This window comes from Augochlora pura, chromosome 3 (genome assembly GCF_028453695.1).
Source record: "Augochlora pura isolate Apur16 chromosome 3, APUR_v2.2.1, whole genome shotgun sequence".
NCBI classification, from domain to species: Eukaryota; Metazoa; Arthropoda; class Insecta; order Hymenoptera; family Halictidae; genus Augochlora; species Augochlora pura.
In genome coordinates, this window is record NC_135774.1 from 9,957,526 (window position 1) to 9,976,756 (window position 19,231).

At 49.0% G+C, this 19,231-nt stretch overlaps 1 protein-coding gene across 1 annotated transcript; it reads left to right on the forward strand.

Annotated features, from left to right (window-relative positions):
• The first annotated feature begins 599 nt into the window (after positions 1-599).
• LOC144468212 (uncharacterized) lies at positions 600-19,189 on the forward strand. The gene is made up of 7 exons (XM_078177546.1): positions 600-1,505; positions 3,652-3,864; positions 3,947-4,085; positions 13,375-13,501; positions 14,669-14,717; positions 14,787-14,966; positions 15,848-19,189. Exons 1-7 carry the CDS (start codon positions 1,210-1,212, stop codon positions 18,492-18,494), a joined length of 3,651 nt encoding a protein of 1,216 aa, XP_078033672.1. The 5' UTR covers positions 600-1,209; the 3' UTR covers positions 18,495-19,189.
• Positions 19,190-19,231: the final 42 nt, after the last annotated feature.

Consider the following 19,231-nt stretch of genomic DNA (forward strand, 5'->3'; position numbering starts at 1 on the left):
CAAACTAAATAACATAAATATTTATTAGACTGTGCAGAATCTCCATCAGAAGTCTGACAAGACATCGTAGAACAATAGGTTAAGGAATCATATCGAGAATCGATGTTGTATCGAGCGAAGAATATGAAACGAACTCAACCTGTTTTCAACGAACAAAATACAATAAATGAATGAACTAAAAGCGAGAAAAACTTATAGCTTAATACGCACTTACGACAATACGATTCCCTCTTGCATACTTGCAGACACCACCACAACCGACCAAAATACTACAATTCCTCCTAAACAACAGGTGTCCTAATAGTTTAAAGGGGGGTGTAGGTCCGCTGCACCGGCTTCGGCGCGCGATGCAGCGGGGCGGTGGTGCAACGCGGGGCGTCTATGCCGCGATCGCGACGCGTTCCCGACCGCATACCACCTACGTTCGAGATGCAGCGGTGTTCGTCGTGCACCACCACCACCGCCGCCGCCGCCGCCGTAAACACCGCTAAAACCAGCTATGGCAGCAGCAGCAGCAGCAGGAGCAGCAGCAACAACGACGACCGTGCTCGCCTCGTGTCCACTCTCGATTCGCGAAGGAGTGGGACACGAGACACGAGCGAGATCGGCAAGAGGAGACACGGCGCGACGCTGCTCCTTGGCCGGAGGAGGCGAGAGAGGTCGGAGGGACGAGCGCGAGCAAGGTGGACACCGAGGAGAAAACGAGACGAACGGTAGTCTATGGTCCAGCGACTCCGCGGCAAGGAAAGAAAAGAGGAGCGCGAGTTGAAACGGAGCCGAAGCCGGAGCGTGTGGTCTCTCGTGGCCAGTTTCAGTCGCGGCACTCGACCGTCAGGCTCGCGGACCTCATCGAAAGAGCGGCGACCGCCTCGAGATGCGAACATCGTCGCACGCATTTTCGAGAGAGCTGACCGAACCGAGCAGCGACGCGTTGTTTCACCGACCGACGAGCTTCTGACGGACCACGCGCTACTTTCGCCGAGGATCTCGAGTCGACCGTCGTCGTCCAGCGGGAACGGGAGCGATCGGCCGAACGGGTTGCCGCGAGATCGACCCTCGAGGAAATCTGCGCGAGAAATCAGCAAAGAAGTCTGCGGGAAATCTGCCGGGACCGTCCGCCGATGCCCACGGAGTTGCTGGTTCCGATGTGACCGGTCTCGTTCGCTGACAGCCTCTCGAACGGACCCACGGGCGCTCGGATAGCCGAACATGATCTACCAGCCGAACCACCAGACGCCGACCATGTCGTCCGCGAGGAAAACCTCCCCGCGACCCCAGCGACGGAGCCTGCAGGCCTCGTCGGGCAAGTGCGTGAACGCGAAGGCGAAACGCGGGAACGACAGGACCGGGAACGAGGATCGGTGCAGGGGCCGGTGCAGGGTACAGTGGAGCGAGAAGCACGTGAAGGAGGGCCTGGTGCTCGTGCAGGAGACCCAGCTTGCCAGAGTGGTGAAGACCGGACCCATTTCGGAGCACTACGAGATCGACCCGAAGCCGTTCGCAAAGTAAGTCCTCGGGAACAGATAGATTAATCTTATGCTCGCTGTGTGCCGCGGTTCCGTGCATCGACTGCGCCACCGATACGTTAATGGAAGGTTCAATAACGCTGGTATCGAGGAGCGCGGGCGCAGCGCGATAATCCTCTTTCGGCGCTCGATATCGCCGCCGCGATTGCCGCCCTCGGTGACTTTGCATCCTTAATGAAGCGGATTTAACCGACGGCACAAAGACGGTCCGTTTTCATCTCGGCCGGCCACAGGCCGCAACGCGCGAAGAACCGCCTCCTTTTCCCGGTGTATCTCGTTCTCGGTTCCGCTTCGAATTTGCAATTTTCAACGGGTCTTTTTGCTCGGCGGTGCTCGTTAGCGAAGCACATTCGCGGACCAAAAACGGTCGCGCCGCGAGAGACCCTCGTCGCTGCAGAGACCCAGCTCCCGGCGAACGTTTATCCCGACGTACGGCAATTCGGATCGAAGCGCGGCGGCGGTTAATTGCTCGATGTCGCGGGGGCGGCATGGGAGGGGGGTCGATCAAAATGGCCAGGAACGACGCCAATAAATTTTCATACATTAGGCGCACCGCGGACGGATTCTGAGGCCGCGCTCTCGACGAACGTCGATCTACGCGACAACAGATCCGTAGCTGTTCGCGCAGCTTCGTAGAATTTTTCGAGGATCGATGGAATCGTTTCGCAACGATCTACGATGGTTTCGCGGTAATTTATTAGATCGAGTCATAGGTTCGTGCCGCGAATGCTTATACCTTTTGTGACACGTTTCGTTGATTACGTGGAAGAGATTTTTCTCTTGATGACCGAGCGGGTTCTAGGAGTATGACTGATTAGGTGACTGATATTTTCATCATTGCGAAATTATTTGTACATAGATGGGGTAAATGTCTCTGTTTTCATGTCTAATTGCATGATATTGCAATTTACAATCCCCTGGATTGTAAAAGTTTTATATTCAAAATATCTTACTTCCGGGAAGTGAGGGGTTCCTCGAGTTACTTCAAATAACTTTTTCTTTAACAATAATGCAATTCGCGGTTTTGTCAGCGAGTTATTAATGAAAAACACTGACCAATGAGAGACGAGATCAACTGGCAAGAAAAGATTGAGCAAAGCAGCGCACGAAGCCTAGTTCTGTTCATTGGTTTGGCCGACTCGCGTCAGCTGATCTCTCATTTTATTGGCCATTGTTTTTCGTGAATAATTCATAAACAAAGCCGCGGTTTGCATTCGTGTTAAGGAAAAAGTTACTTGAAATGACTTTAGGAACCCACCATTTCCTGGAGGTAATATAATTTCTGTAACAATCTATACTTCTTTTATTACGTTTATCTATCACACGTAGACTTCGAAGAGATTATATCAATTTATATATAAAACTACTTCCCATTTTTCTATCACACACTTACCCTATGTAAAACACATCCCCCGACACTTACATATTTACCTAGATGTTCACGACTACCTTAGCCGTCTATTTTATTTTCAAAAAATAGGAACAATAAACGGGAAGAACTTGCGACTCGACCCAATACTTTTGCGCGGGCAAGGGTGAGGGACGCCGGGCCGTTCTCCGCTCGCCGATTCGACGACTCGAGTTAATTGCACACGCTATCGGATACTCTTTACGAGTGGCTCGGTTATCTTGTTTCGTCCGTGAACGTTCGCAGGACGTCGACACCGGCGCGTCCGGCGCGCGGCGCCGCGTTCCGACGCGATGGATCTCGCTGGATCGGCCAGGAGGTGTCCCCCCCGCGATCGACTTCGGATCTTTCGAGAACGACGAAGAAGAAGAAGAAGAAGAAGCAGCAGCAGCCTGTTGCTCGCGTGGGACGTTTGCGTAATAAACTCCGGCGTACGCGCACACGTAGAAAATACTCGCGGAGGCAAGAGAGGCGCGTAAAAACGGCCGCTTCGTGTTGCGGGCGTAGCCTTCGGAGGCGCCGCGGCGTCGACCTTGCCGTGGAGACGCACGGAATCCTCCGCTACGATCGTAAAAATCACGCTGACGGTCAGCGAAATTTCGTGGTCGCTTTCGTCTTTTATGCGGCCGCGTCGTGGCAATGGCCGCCGTCGCAGCCGCCGCCGCCGTCCGGTCCGATCCGACTGGAAATATATATATATGTATTTCTGTTCCGCAGCGGACAATGGGCGAAAGTGTACCGGTGCAGGTCGCGATCGACCGGCATCCTCTACGCCGCGAAATACTCGTCCAGGAACAGATTCAACGCGGACTGCAGCGCCGAATTGAGACACGAGATCGCCCTGCTGTCGCTCTGCTCTCAATCGCCGCGGGTCGTCCGGCTGCACGACGTCTACGAGACGCCCAAGGAGATTATCCTGGTGATGGAATAGTGAGTACGCGACCCGGGCGGTGATCGCCGATGGGAAATAACGGGACGGACACCGGAAATCACGGAATTTGTGTCGTTACAGCGCTCCGGGTGGCGATCTGCAGACGCTCATCGACGGCGATTTGGTGCCCCTCGAAGGTGACGTGGTGCACTTTGTCAGACAGCTAGTAGAAGGACTTGCCTACCTCCACGAGAGAAATATTGCCCATTTGGACATCAAGGTAAGTTCAACCCATAAAAGGTCGACGCAAACTTGCCGCGGTTTCTCGTGTATCCGGATCCCGGAACCGACTCGGTCCGCCGCGAGACGATTCTCGATTATCGCGCGCGGCAAATTCGAAAACGATCGGCTTTCGACGATTTAGCGGTTTCTCAGCGGCCATGCAGGAGTCCCGTCACGGAATCCGAGCAGAATCGACTCGATTCGGAGTCGAGGCAACTCAGTAACATTCGCATACGTTTTACGTGAAGATTTTCTAAACACAATGCTGATCGTTTCATGGCGTTTGTCGATCAGGAATGGGGTAGTTGTATCAACTATCGTTGAATTAACTCCTGGCACTGCGATTCCTTTCACGCTGTATTCATTAGTCCGTTCTTAATGCTTAATACTAATTCCTAGTAAGATCAAACAATTTTTGTTTCTTGTATTATTTTTACATTCGCTTCTAGATTTCGATAACAGAAGAATTCAATTTTATTTTAATTTAAAAGAAATTAAACGTTTTGATATCTAGTAGATCTTGCACAAAATATTTATCACGAGCCTGTCTCGTTATTATAGTGCAAAGGGTTAAAAACATATAATGAAAGACAAGTTTTATATGTAAGTTGAATCTTACATATTGACAAATAGACATAATAAAAAAAAAAATATAGACCATCGATTTTCGTATACAAAAAGTTTCGTTTTCAATAAGCTTTCAATCTGTAGACACGAAAAACTGGAATATTCACCGTATGTCACAATACTCAACGCGATCAACTTGAGCACATTGCCAGAGCGCAGAAAAATCGTCGATCAAGGTTTTACCTTTAATTTGATTAACAATCATACCGGTTGGACAGGTCAATTTCTACACACCGGCAGCGCCGCTTAGAACTAGATCGTGCTCCTATGTACACATCGTTAAATCTAAATACGGCCTACGTAATCCGACGAATCGGATCACGACAGCTTTTCACGCACACCAGACGGCCACGTCGATTTTTTCACCGGTTCCCCATAAACCTCTAAACGTCACGAACAGATAATTCGATCGGCAATGCGAGCACGTAACGCGTGTAATTCCCCGTTCCTACGTACAGACCATCGTGTCTACGAAATAATAATAATAACGATAATAAATACCTGCACCGCGACGCAGGTATCACCGCGTGAAACGTGTGTTACGCGTCAATTAACGCGGCCTTCTACGTAAGCGAATCCTAGAAATCCACGGAGAGTTTCAGCCGAGCTCCGAATACCTGGAGAACGCGCGCGTCTAAAAATAAGTCGGCTAGATGACGAATCGGCTCCTTTTTCCGTCATAAAGCTCGGCGCGGTCGCCGCGCGTTGAACCGACGTCGAGTTTCGAGAGCGCCGCCGAGCACAGATTTTCCACGGCGATGATTTTTCGTTCGCGCCTTGCCGAGGACGGGCAGAGAAGTGCTCGAGCGCCGGTCCGCGATCGCAGAGGAAGGAGCTTTAATTGCGATCGTTCCGGCCGACCAAGGCGATTCCGCGATAAACATGCTCGACAAACAAATTGGAATCGCCTTTTACGTACCGGTCGGACAAAGGAGAGATAGCCGGGTCCCGGCGGTCGCGAGTCCACCTCGCACCTCCGGAAACACCTCGTGACACGTCCAGAGTGTCGAGAGAGCTCTGTGAACTACTCGAATCCGACTGGAAACGACGGCGCGCGTTGCTCGCGCCCCTGTTCCGCCTTGTTTCCCGGGCAATTTATTGCGGCCTCCCGACGCACGCGCACCATTTATTCTGCCGATCGCGGAAACATAAACACCTTTTAGCCGATGAGACGCGGAACATCTCCGCGCGAAAATGCTGTCCGTACGCGACGGCTCTCGCGCCGCGTGTCGTCCCAGCAAGCCCGTGTCCCGTCGTACGGTGCGACCACGTGGGACGAAAATATGAAGTTCTTGTATAACAGATCTTGTCAAATTGTTATACGCTTATGTATACGTAAGCGTTAAGCATGTTTCCGCAAAACGAGTTTCATAAAATATTACACGTGTGGAATATAAATGTGAGATACATATTTAAGCAGTAAAAAATAGTTTGTACAATTACTTTTAAACGATTGCATTTAATCGAACATATAGGTCGACATATATCGACAAATGTAAAAAGATATTTAATTATCATTACCTGCAACGTGTGTCGCGGACGTCGTCAAACAATTATAACTTACAAACTGGTTTCAATAAAGACACGATCTCTTCATAATTATTTAAAGCAGTCTATGTGGACTATGGCAGTTCAAAAAATGTCCTGTATTAACCCATTGCACTATAATAACGAGTCAGGCTCGTGATATAGATTTCACGCAACATCTATTAAATATGAATATTACTCATTTCTTATATATTGAAATAAGAATTTATTCTTCTGTTATCAAAGTTTAGTAACAGAGTACATACAAGCAATAAAAGAAATAAAAATTGTCTGCTCCTATTATTAAAAATATTAAGGACGAATAAGTGCTGATTAACGCAGCGTCAAAGGAATAGTAGTGCAAGCGATTAAATATGCGGAACTTTTTAAATTTGTCACATATGAATCATTGTTAATTTTAAAAATATTGTTAGTAATGACCAAAGAATTGTATGATTTCTTATCGACAAGTTATAATGTTTATAATATAAAGAAACTGAGCGAAAATATGGAGCGCAATGGCCAGGACATCTCTGTCAGGCGAAATATTCTACTCTCAAGTCTCTCAACTTGAAATATTCATAAAAACGAAAATATTTATTCAATTTCATCAATTTCTTCATATCTCAGATATATAGACCCTCGTAAAACAATACAAATTGTATAATTATCAAATTGGAAAAGTTGTCGGTTTTTCGTCACACATCTATCACTGAATTCTTCAAATCGGACCACTACGCGCCGCTTCTCTCGTCCCTCCTCGCTTCGTCTCACCGAGGCAACCGCCTTCTTGAGCCGGCAACAACGACCGGTCTTTCTGTCTGCGATGTTCCCGCGGGGCTTCCCGATCGACGATTTTTACGCGCCGCGACCGTAAAGCATCGCGCTCGCGACCGGTGTAATTAAGAGTTCCGCGGGTATCCGCCGACCGATTCGACCATCGATCGCGCGGCTCGTTACGCGGCTACTTTTTCGCGACGCCGACGACATTTTTATATGACAAAGCGCGAGCCGAGGCGCGGATAACGCTCGTAGCTATATAAATTTCAATTAAACGCGCGCGGAACGGCGAAGCCGATTGCGAGCGGCGATCAGGAAAAAGGAAGGAACGACGCCGACGGTTTATGTCCTCGACCATGGCGGTTCGCGACGCGGCGAATTCCGAGCTCATCCGATTTCTCGTCACGGATAAAAGGATCCGCGAAGAAGTTCGCGAAAGGTCGACGAGCTGTCCGCGGCCGAGGAAACATCCTTCGCGAAGCCGTTCCGCAACGCGTGCCGATTTTTCGTACGCATAGAGCGCCGTATACACTCCGTAAATCGTGTGTCGCGCGGTTCGATCACGGCCGGTTATTTATTTAGTCGGACGTTTCGAATTCGATTGCCTCGCGCGACGCGCGGCTTCTCGCGCCTCGCGCGGCTCACCGGCTGTGTTACCGGGCGTAAATACCGATATAAACTGCGCGCGACATGCTCGACCGTCACCTTCCACGGAACTTACGATCGGTAAAAAAAAAAGGAGACGATCGGCCGGCTCTCGCCGATTAAGAATCGGTCGAACGGAACCTTAAACCCGTCCCCGTCGTAAATCGGTGTCCGGACGTGTCTTCCTCTCTCGCGCGAGAGCGCGCGCGGCGGTCGATTTACTTTCGTTGGAGGGCCGGGCGAATTTGTCGTCGGCCGGGAACGTTGTAAATCCGGCGCCGTTCGAAGAGCTGTACCTTTCCAGAAAATAAACCTATCCCGCGGCGTGTCGCCTTCGCGCGGACAACACGGCCGCGGTCATTTCGGAGGCTATCTCTCTCCGCCGCGATTTCAGTTTTTGTAATCGAGAATCGTACAGCCCTGCACGGCGGAATCGGAGGAATCGCCGCGCCGCACCGCTCGCTCGCTCGCGAGTGCTTACTTACATTATTCCCGCGCTCCATAAACACTCGACCACCGTATTTGGATATAGTGGGGCGCGTATCGGGGGACCGTGGAGGACGGCCGCGGGTTGCGGGACGCGATGCACGCGATGCGAGCGATGCAAGCGATGCACTCGACGCCGCGCGATGCGAGGCGAGAGTGTGCGTGCAGCTGCGCCTCACGGTATCCGCCGCCGCGCCGAATCGATGCAATTATCAGCATTGTCCGGCGTTGCGAGCCTCGTCGGGCCGGTAACGCGCGGCCTCCCGGCTTCTACCAGGTTCTCTCCCGGCTTCCCAAGCGCTCGACGGATTCGAAAGTCCCGAGATCGGACCGATTCCGAGGGAATCGGGGGAAAAATTCGCTCCGGGACGAGCGTCCGGGGTGGAAGAAAAAGAGAACGCAATGGGTAACCCCACGCTCGTCGCAACGACCACGCCCCGGCTACGTCGGTGAATCACACCTGGTCCCCTATCGCCTCGGTGTACCTTGCGTACGTGTACCGGACCGCCATAACTGGAGCAGCCGCTGATAACTCGCGAAAATCCCGCGAAAGAGAAAGGAGAAGGCATCGCGCGGCGACGAGACACCGTGCTCGGACGCGGCGTTCGGGACGCGCCGTTTCGTTTCCTGGAACGTACGGCCGGCTCGTCGGAAAGACGGAATAAAACGCGCGCGGCTCCCACGTACATCTTCGCGAACGTGTGCAATCGCATTCTGGTCTACTCGGCAGTTCGCACTCGATGAATCATTTAGCTCTGTCCGCGTCCCCGTGGACGCGAGCGGCCAACCTGTTCGCCGTAACTGGAGCACCTCTGGGTGTCTCGGCCGACATTTACTGAAACGGGTGGAGGAGGGGCAATTTAATGTAACGCCTCGGCTCGTTCCGAGCGCGCTTAAAAGGGTTTCTGTTAACGCGGCGAGGTAACGCCGCGGCGCGCGGTGGCCCGAAACGCCGAAATGCTGGGCGAAACGCTTCGTTTCGCGATGTAACGAATATAGAGCTGATTGTGTAATGAATCTGTACGTGTTTTCTTGTAAGAAAATGTAATACGATCGATGCATATGCATATACCGTGTAGTCGTCGATACGAGAATAGTTATACAATTTTAGTCTGCTAGTCGGTAGATTAGTAAAATATTTGATGAATTATCTCCGCAGGACGTCTCTTAAAATTCATCTGAATCGTCCCCTTTAAGTCTTGTAAATTCCACGATGTCAGAGATTGTTTGCTGTCAATTTTACGAAACGATTTCGTCATTCTATTGCAGTCTAATCTTCCCGGTTTTAAAGAAGGCATTTCCAGCTTTTATTTAAGCTAAATCGCATAAAAATTGCAGGAGTGTATCTTATAATCCATCCGAAATGTATCTTTTAAATCTTACAAATATCACGATGTCAAAAGTCAATTTCATTTAGTTTTTCATGATGATTTCGGTATTTTATTGTAATCTAATTTACCTTGTCTGAAAGCAAACACTTCTAGCTTTCATTTAAGCTAAGTTGCACAGACATGGCCCAATGCAAACATATCTGAAAATTCATCTGATCCATCGTTTTGAATTTGCGTAATTTTCTGCGCTTTTTCCTAGGTGTCAGAGATCCGCAAACGGATTTGTTACACAATTTAACAGTTTAACATTGTTTAACGAGCAGTAATAGTAACTGGCGCGTACGATTTCACAAAAGTGAGAAGATCATATGTATTTGGATTTTGTAAAGATTTTATTACAAAACTTGTTCTAATAATGTAACTTATTCGAACATTTTCCATAAGAGAGTCTCCAAAGCTTTGAAAATTGTAAAACAAGAAAACAGTCATTTTAACTGCGGTAAATTTAATGATAAATGAATTGTAATATCGTCAGATAATACTTCAGAGTATATGGATCAATGAAAATTAACGAAAAAGAATTATCACTGAACGTAAAGTATAAATCAAAACTTTAATTTAACTTCCATTGATTCGACTTATTTAATTCTCGAAACTTGGAACAGGTTTTGTTATTGCAAATGGTACTTTCCTAATTTAAAATTATGAAGATAGTAATTTATAGTTCTATTTTGACAGCACAATAACATACACAGCTTAAAAGAAACGATTCCGTGAGAAAATTAATTCACCTAATTCTCTTTTCTGTTAACACATTTGTTGACCGTGTCTTAATGCTTGTTTTACACGCAAAGGAATGCCGGATATGTGTACACACGACACTATCACGAAGTATAATCTCACTCGTGTTCGCTTATCCTATCTTTCCCATGATATTAATGCAATAAAAACAAACTTTACTATTTTATGACTGATGACGAGCCTCGCTGATAAGCGTTTATCTCCGACATTAAACAACTATCATCCTGCAATCCCGGAAATCACTATTTCATTAAAGAATCTACACTTTATTAGTTAATCGTTTAATTAAATTTATTGCGTAAACAGGATGAGACTTCCTTATCCATTTATTTTTACAATATTCTTGCATTCAAACGACGCATTATTTAATCATTTTATTATCTAAATCAATTATTGCCTAGTAAATAACTTGAATAAAATATTTTGATACAATAATTAAATGTTCTAATACCAGGATATTACGAAAATAAATCCTCGGATAGGAGAGTCTCTACTGTAACAACGATTATACAAGTGCCAACGCGTAATGACAATAATAAGAATAATAATTATGGTAATACCAGCAATAGGTGATCAAAATATTAACATGACATCAGATTCACGATCCGTGACCTTGAAGATTGTGATGTAAATCGTTTCAAATCGCGTTTTCAATGCTTGACCAGCGTTTCGGCGTTCGGGCCCACTGTGCGCCGCGTCGAAAGTAAGAAACGTTCGTCGAAAGTCTCTTCGCTATGTAAACGGCCCGGTCCGGAGTGGACGCAGCTTCCCGTCGCGTTACACGATGTTTCGGCCCACGCCGTTGTTTGGTCAGCGGGTCGAGCCCATCGTCGAGTGTCCGATCGCGTGGGCCACGGCGATATCCTTCCGAGTCGTTTAACCAGGATCGACGGATGGTGCGCGTCCGCCCGTCGAAATAAACTACGAGAACCGTTCGTCGGCCGATAAGATCCGGCGTCGATTCCGGCGAGACCCGCGACGCTCTCTAATGGCCACCCGCGCGGAATTGCGCGTCTCCGCTTGGGCCTAACGAGCCAAGAATTATTTTTACGTCTTTTGTCATGATTTATCAGCCGCGTGGCGTCGCGCAGCGTGACGGGACTACCGAGAGAAACTTTGAATATTCAGATGCGCCCACGCGCCGTTCTCCAAGGACCTCTCCGGCGGCGCTCGAGCCAGGAAGATTCTACCGGAGCGAATGCACTGTGTGTCGTTTCTTCTCCTCGCCGTGTTCCCTTGCGTAACGCGACCGTACGCCGCGTTCGAATTCGAGGACCGAGCTCTCTCGAAACAGCTCGCGAAAATATGCGGCTCTCTCGAACGAAACTCGAACGCGCGCGCGCGCGCGCGCCTGTCCTCTCTCTCTCTCTATCTGGAAAAATAATCCAGTCCGCGTCGCGGAGAGAACACAGCTGCGCAGCAAAGATCGCTGCGAAGATCTCGCTCGTTCACCGGGAAACTTAATATTCTATTCTATTCCCCGTTCGCGCTTGAATTTATCGTAACAGCATCTCCCGTGTTTATGTAAATGCTCCCGATGTTTCTGCGGCAGAACCGCGGATTCTGCGACTGCGGCTACGACGCGTCGCGTTCAGACGACCGGCGATTCCAGCGAAATTCGTAACTTATGTACAGCAGTGGTTCATGCAACTCTTCTGCGATCTTCGAGGTATTCATGGGCCAACGAATTTTTCAAGGTTAATTTAATTTTCTTAATCGGGATACTATATTTTTTATATTAAAATATGGATGGATATGGAATTCTGAATGAAAAGTTTATGGCCCTTATTAGTCCTACAGGTAATAGTGAGTAATTTCGCTTATCGTGGATTTCTGTATCACAGCGAAAAGTGAAGACAATTTTCAGCAAATAAAGCAAAATTACTCCTCAGCTATTCAGTTTAGGACTAACGAAGGTCAATATCTTTTTACTCAGAATTCGATATTCTTCCATATTCTACTGATGCAATAAATATAGTATTTCATTTAAGGAAATAAAATCGACTTTCAAGTCAGTTACGCCAAGAATATATTAAAAAGAAAAGGAAAAGAAAGTCTGGAGAAAAATAGTAGAACAAAAAATAACAGAGAATAAATTACATATAGTAGATTATGCTTTAAACAATAAAAGAAAACATCCCTTTTTGCAATGTCAAATTTTTACCTGACCACATTTTTGTATTGCAAAACAAGCGACATAATATATTCGAGGCGCTAACAAATCTTTAACACACGAAATACCGAGCCTGAAATACAACTAATGTGTATTATTTTATAACAATTCCTAAATTGGATTTATTTATGTTTCGTATGATTTATATTATAATATATACTTCAATAAGAAAATGTAGCTAAACAATTCCCCTAGAAATATTTTTACAGTACCAGTCATTTCAACTGGTTTCTGATCTTTTTCGGTTTCGTAATATTAGTATTAAACACGCCACTTCCTATTTCACCTCAATACGTCGTACAACACGTTCGTAAATTCTAGTTATCTCGATTCAAAAGTCGATCTACTAATTTCTGACGCCAGGACAACGCAGTGAGCGCTGTGTCGCAGCACGTCCTCCCGGCGCGCCGGTATCAGTTTGCGCGTAAAAGCACTCGCGCGCGCGAGAGCCGTCCGCGATCGTCGATTCGCGGCGGGAATATTTATATCGGGGCGACGGAAAAGTTCGCAGAATCCGCGCGGACGCCGTCAGGCGACTTAATAACAAGCTGCCAGACTGGACGACGATCGTCTTTGCTCGATCCACTCGGTCCTGTTTTATAATTGAGATCCGCGCGCACCGGTGATCGGCCGCATAAAAATTCTTAACGACTCCAGTTTTCGTTCGTTGCCGAAGGTAACGCGACGCGCCCGCGCGGCTCGTTGCCTCGAGTTCCGGTCGTTTGTACCTTATTTACGATCGAAATTCAATTAAAGGAAGAAAAAAGCCGAGCCTTCGGGCGAGCTCGATTAACGACTCAATTAATGGCCGCTAATTGCTGTCGGAAGGCGAGCGCGGCCGACGTGCCTCGTGAATCGCGAGACTACCGCCTCCTCCTCCTCCTCTGACCGTGCACCGTTTCCACTTTACGTTCCAGCCGCAAAATTTAGTGATGATGGGCAGCTTCCCGGAGTGCGAGGTGAAGCTCTGCGACTTCGAGATCTCGAGGGTGGTCCTGGAGGGGACGGAGGTGCGTGAGATCCTCGGGACGCCGGATTACGTGGGTAAGCACAGCCTCATTCCTGCCAAGTCTTGTATTCTTTCTTTTTTTTTTTCTCGCGGCTCCGTTTTACGGGGTCTTGGCGGCTTAATCGCGCGCGTCCCACCGGCTACCCAACAAGAACAGACCGAGAGAAACACATGTCGGACAAACGAGCCGCTTTTGTCTTCCGGCATACGCGCGACCAAAATCGCCCGCTCTACTGAAAAATATAAATTACCGTCGCGTCGCCGGTATCGGGATGATGTATCGCGCGCATTACTCCGCGCCGTGAACGCGGCTCCGCCGCGGACGTAAACAGGTGTGTCGGCACTTTGCTCTCCCGGTCGCCGCTTAATCGCCACCGATCGATATCTCGCCTCGCTAATTGACGATCTCCCCTTCGCAGCGAGTCCGCGAATATAATGGATATTAATTGACGCGTTAGCCTCATTGCGCGATGCCGATGTCGGAGCTGCTGGTAACGGGCGCGACCGCTTCGACGAACCTATTCGGTCCGGGCCGCGAGCACCTCCTTTGTTGCGATTTCGCGAAACGTCGGCCCTTCGCGGACTACAATGGCCGTCCTCGCTCTATGATTGCTCGCGCGAATCTTAATTTAATCGACCGACTATCGAAATGAGAATCGAGCTCCCTCGAACGTCGATGAGCTCCTTCGAATCGTGGGGACAGAGTTTACTTCGCGGGAAGCACCTCGCGATCGTTCGTAGGCTGCGCAGTTAACGATATAATTGATCAACGACATTCTTCTCGCTGATCCTATCGATTCGTTGAATAATCCGGCCGGCGTAGAGAGATCGTATCGTTGAATATGTTAATCGAGCGCGACGTTTTTCGTAACGAACGAGAACGTTTCTTGCGATCGTATCGCCGAGACTGGAGTCTCCCCCGAGATAGCTCGTCGAGTTCGACTTTTATCGCCGCTTTGTAAATCCTTCGGAATAAGCTACGACGAATTCGTTGTCGGTCCGGGACTACCGTACGCGTCGCTCGCCCGTCTTTCGATCATCGACGCCCACCGAACGGCCAATTTTCGTTTCCAAATAAATATTGCGTCGTCGGGCATGGCGTCACCGCCGCGTAGAAAGAGGTCGGTCAACCGAGAATCCTAGGTGTTTTCAGAATCGTATGAGTAGGACAGTCCAAAGTACAAGCGTTGTTTGCTTTTCAGCGCCCGAGATCCTCCATTACGAGCCGATCACGTTGGCGGCCGATATGTGGTACGTATGAGAAAAAGATATATTGCTCGAACCTGCTTTCGATTCCCTCGATCGACGCGGTCGTTTCAGGTCCCTGGGCGTGACGACCTACGTTCTCCTGACGGGATTCTCTCCTTTCGGCGGTGAAACCGATCAGGAAACCTTTCAGAATATATCGCTGGGCGAGGTGGACTTCCCGGAGGAGCTCTTCGGTGATATTTCGGCGCAGGCGAAGGATTTCGTCGCCAAGCTGTTGGTGCTGGACCCAAGGTACCAATTGCGTTTGGTTCTCTGATAACATAATAGGACTCAAATGCTTAACCCTTTTAGCGCCGTATGGCGACGACTATTTGTAACAATCGGAAAGCGAACAGTTGAAAGACGATGCCGAGTAACATTTGATCCAAATTAATGTACTTCAGACGTTATGGAAACAGTTTAAAAGATTTTGTTATCAGAAATGATCCGCCATCGCGGACAAACTGTTAAAAAATAACAGTTTTATTTCTTACTTCCTGATTGAGTTTTCTCACTATTTAGTTCATATTCTGAAACATATAGCTTAAGTAGTTCAAGTAGTATGTCATTTAATAGAGAAATAAATGACTGTTTCAAATGAAGATACTATAACACAGGGAAACAGTATTTGCAAGTACTTGAACTTCTTAGCTGAAATATTCTTACCCTGGTCTGTTCGTATGTGTACTGATAAACTCGACGACAGCTTGATTTATTAAGGCCGATCGCCAATTTTTTAAAACAAAAATATTGTTCAAAATATCATGTTTTCGTAATTAGACTTCAAATATGATGCACTTATTACAAAATTGAATACTAGCAAATTAATAATAGTAGTTACATTGAGAGTATTTAAAAATGTCCATGTATTATTTTCAACCTCTTAAAGTTATTGAAAAATAATAAAATTTGCTATATACTTCATATTTCTTGCAATCGATAAAAACAAAATTAGTATTTTGCATAATTCTCCGAAGTCTATTACCAACATATCTCAACATCATTAAAATCGCTGAGGACGCATATTTCGGTAGATTTGCCTAGGCTTCATTATTCCCACTTGAATGCATAAATAAAAAAAGCAAACAAATGAACGCGTCTATTCATTGTTGAATCTCTGGCGATGTTTCCAGTGCACGGATGACGGCGAAACAATGCCTGCGTCACGACTGGTTGCGCGGCGCACCCACACAAGCGTCGCCCCACCTGAGACGATACCTGTCGAAATCGAGGGAGATCCTGCTCGAGCGGGTTGTCAGCCGCGAGAATCTGCGACGGGCGGCTCTTTTGAGCCAGGCGAGCAGCCAAGCGAATCTGTCGTCGAGCGACGCGCACGAGCCGAATCATTGCGACCAGAGCTTGCAGGACTGTCTGCTGAGTCAAAGCGAGATGTGCCTGAGTCACCGGCTGACCGGAAGCCGATCTAGTCTCGAGGGTAGCGAAGGTTTCCCGAGCCCGGCGGAGTCGCGGACCAGCCTGAACTCATCCAGGACCAATTTGAGTTGCGCCAGTCAGAGCTGCCTGCTGAACAAAGAGCAGACGCAAGGCTTGCTGAGTCGCGCTCAAAGCCGGTCGCAGGCGAATCTGAATCACGGTCCGAGCCGAGGACTGCTGTCGCGAATACGAAGCCTGAATCGAATCCAATCGCAGGCGTGTTTGCTGAACGGAAACCCCTCGGCAACCTCGAACTCGTTGCAAACGCGAATGATAATCAACCCGGTGATCAGCCATTCCCGCGAGAAACTGTACGGGCTAAGATCGTTGTCCAAGTCCCAAGGGGTTTTGGATATATACAGAAGCCTCGAGTGTCTCAGACGAAGACGGAAGAGCTACCAGCGCGCCAAGACCGAGGATATGCTGCCGATCTTTAAGCGTCTCGGCGCCGAGATCGACGCGTCCAATTCGTCGAACGTTTCGGACGCGTCGATCGTGACCGCCTGCGACGCGAACGATATCTTGGACTTGACGAACTCGAGCGAGCCGAGGATACTTCCCGACGACAACGAAACCAACAGCGTGGCCGAGCTAGAGCCATCGAACACGACCGTTGCTACGACCGATATTACGACCAATATGACCAGTGTTACGACCGACGACATCGAAGCCATCGAGAACGACGCGGCCAACGCCGGAAACGAACCGAACGAGTCCGAGGAGAACTTCGACTCTCTGAAGTCCATCGAATCGGACACGCTGACCGAAGACTCCGACGAGAGTCCGGTGAATCGTAAACCAGAACCGAATCTGATAGCCGGCAGGCATCCGTGCCAGCGGCAGCACTCTGACGCCTCGAGCCATTCGAACAACTCCGCGACTTCGGACGACAAAGAGGACCGATCGACGGAGTCCGAGACCGACGAACCAAAGTACACCGTGGCGCAGCTCGTTTCCGCGTTCAACAAGCACCAAGAGGTGGCCTCGAAGTCCAGCTTGGAAGCGATCATGACCGAGAAGAGAATCAACGAGGTCACGTTCCCTACCGGGACGAAAGCTCTGAGGCTCTTTATCCCGGACATCGACATCACGGAGACCAAGATCGTGCGGCGAAAGACGAGCTACAAGCCGCGGAAGAATTGGGAGGAGCTCAGGAAGAAGGACGAGAAGAACGAGGGCTTGCTGAAAAGGTTCGACCGTGATTCGGGCAACGAGGACGACGAGGAAGACGAGGAGACCGACGAGACTGCGGAGAAGACGCATGACAAGGTGAACACGACTATGACCGTTTCCGAAGATGGAAGCAGCGACGAGAAGAAGCCGATCGTTCGAGTTACGATAGAGAGCAGCGACAAGGAGGACGCTGCGACGACTCAGAACCGGTGGCCGATCTTGCCGCCGATCGAGATCAACGGCGACTCTATTTTCACGGAGAACATGGACGTCCGGGACAACGTGGACACCAGGATCGACGAGAAGTACAAGCGGTGTGTGAAAGGTGCTCGAATGAACGCGACCGCGACCACATTCGTCGACCGACCGTTCCTTGGGAACTCGACCTGTCAAAAAGAAAGACTGCCAAATTACATATTTTCGGAAATAACCTGCCACGCCAGAGACGCGTCTCGCAACGCGACGCCGAAGAAGACGTCGTCCGCGATCCCGAACGGGAAGAGCGGTCGAAAAGCGCCGACCGAGAAGGACCGGTCGAGACCGACGTATAACGCGGAGTGCGCGAACGTGAATCTGAAGGATATCTTGCAGAGGGTGGACAGTTCTCAATACACGCCGAAGGAGAATCTGGAGAATTTGAGAAAGAGGACGTCGATCGCCAAGATAATCGTGAACGACAATTTGAGCTGCGAAAGTCAAGAGGCGCCACCCGGGAATTCTTCTCGGGCAAGGAGCGAGCCGCCTACGAGCTTGTATCGCAAGGAGGAGAATGGCAAGACGAAGCTGGACGCGCCAGCTTCTATCGTCAGATCGTGTTCTATGTCGAGCGATAGCAGCTGTCAGACACCTTGCAGCGTGCAATCGGAAGTGACCGGAGTCTCGTGGGAGGAAACGCAGTCGGTCCCTTCGGAGAAGGAGGACACCGCTGGCAAGCTCCGGAAGAGGAACGACGCGAGAACTTCGAACGAGGGACGAGGCAAACAATCCGCGGAGGACAAACGGCTCTGGGGCCGAGTTTGCACGGGCTCTTACAGCAGAGCCATGGAGAAGTTCAGCAAGAACAGCGACGCGAACAAAACTGCGAAGTCTGTCGGCCAAACGAACGGTGCTCAGCCGAGCGAGAAGACCAGAAGGAAAAGCAGCCCCGCCATGCCGCAATGCATCAGCCCATAGACGCAGAATTCCCCTGCAACGAAGACTGAACCTAGAGTTTGCCCGCCTTAACCATAATCGAGCAAATCTTTGTCGTTCCGCGGTTGTCTCGAGGGACCGAGAGACCGGGAACAAGATAATCCGAGAGAACGAGATGACAATGGAAATGACAACAGGAACGATCGCACTCGAAGGCAACGATACAATTATGAGAAAGACCGACGGATACCGGTAGAGTCGCGATTCCTTTACGAGGATAATTGCAACGTGATTCATTCGGAGGAAACTGCGAGCTGAACGAACGCGCGTGTCCGTTGCGTAAACATGCGCGAGTGCAGAACGTGTGCTTGGTTTTTCATTGCGAAAAAGACACTTTCTATTCCGTTTGTAACGAGACACTGTGTTAACCGTAATCGACCGACGAGGACCGAGAAAACGCGAGACGAGGCTTGCGTTCGGGAGAATTGCTCACTCGCGAGATTATCTTCTTACGATACAACCTTGCCTATACTAATTCTATCGCTCTATCGCTATCGGCATACATGTAACGAAGAAAGATTTAATTGCATTATACCGTAGAACGTAGGACCTGGTTAGAAGAACCGATCGTCTCATTCGTTCGAGAGTGCGAATGACCGTTCAAACTTTTGTATCGAGGATATCTGAATAAAAACTCATCTCGTTGACCATTACGCGTTGTTGGGATTCTCGACAAAGAGATCGGTGAAACATCAGAAAGAGATTTTGTAAGGAAAGAG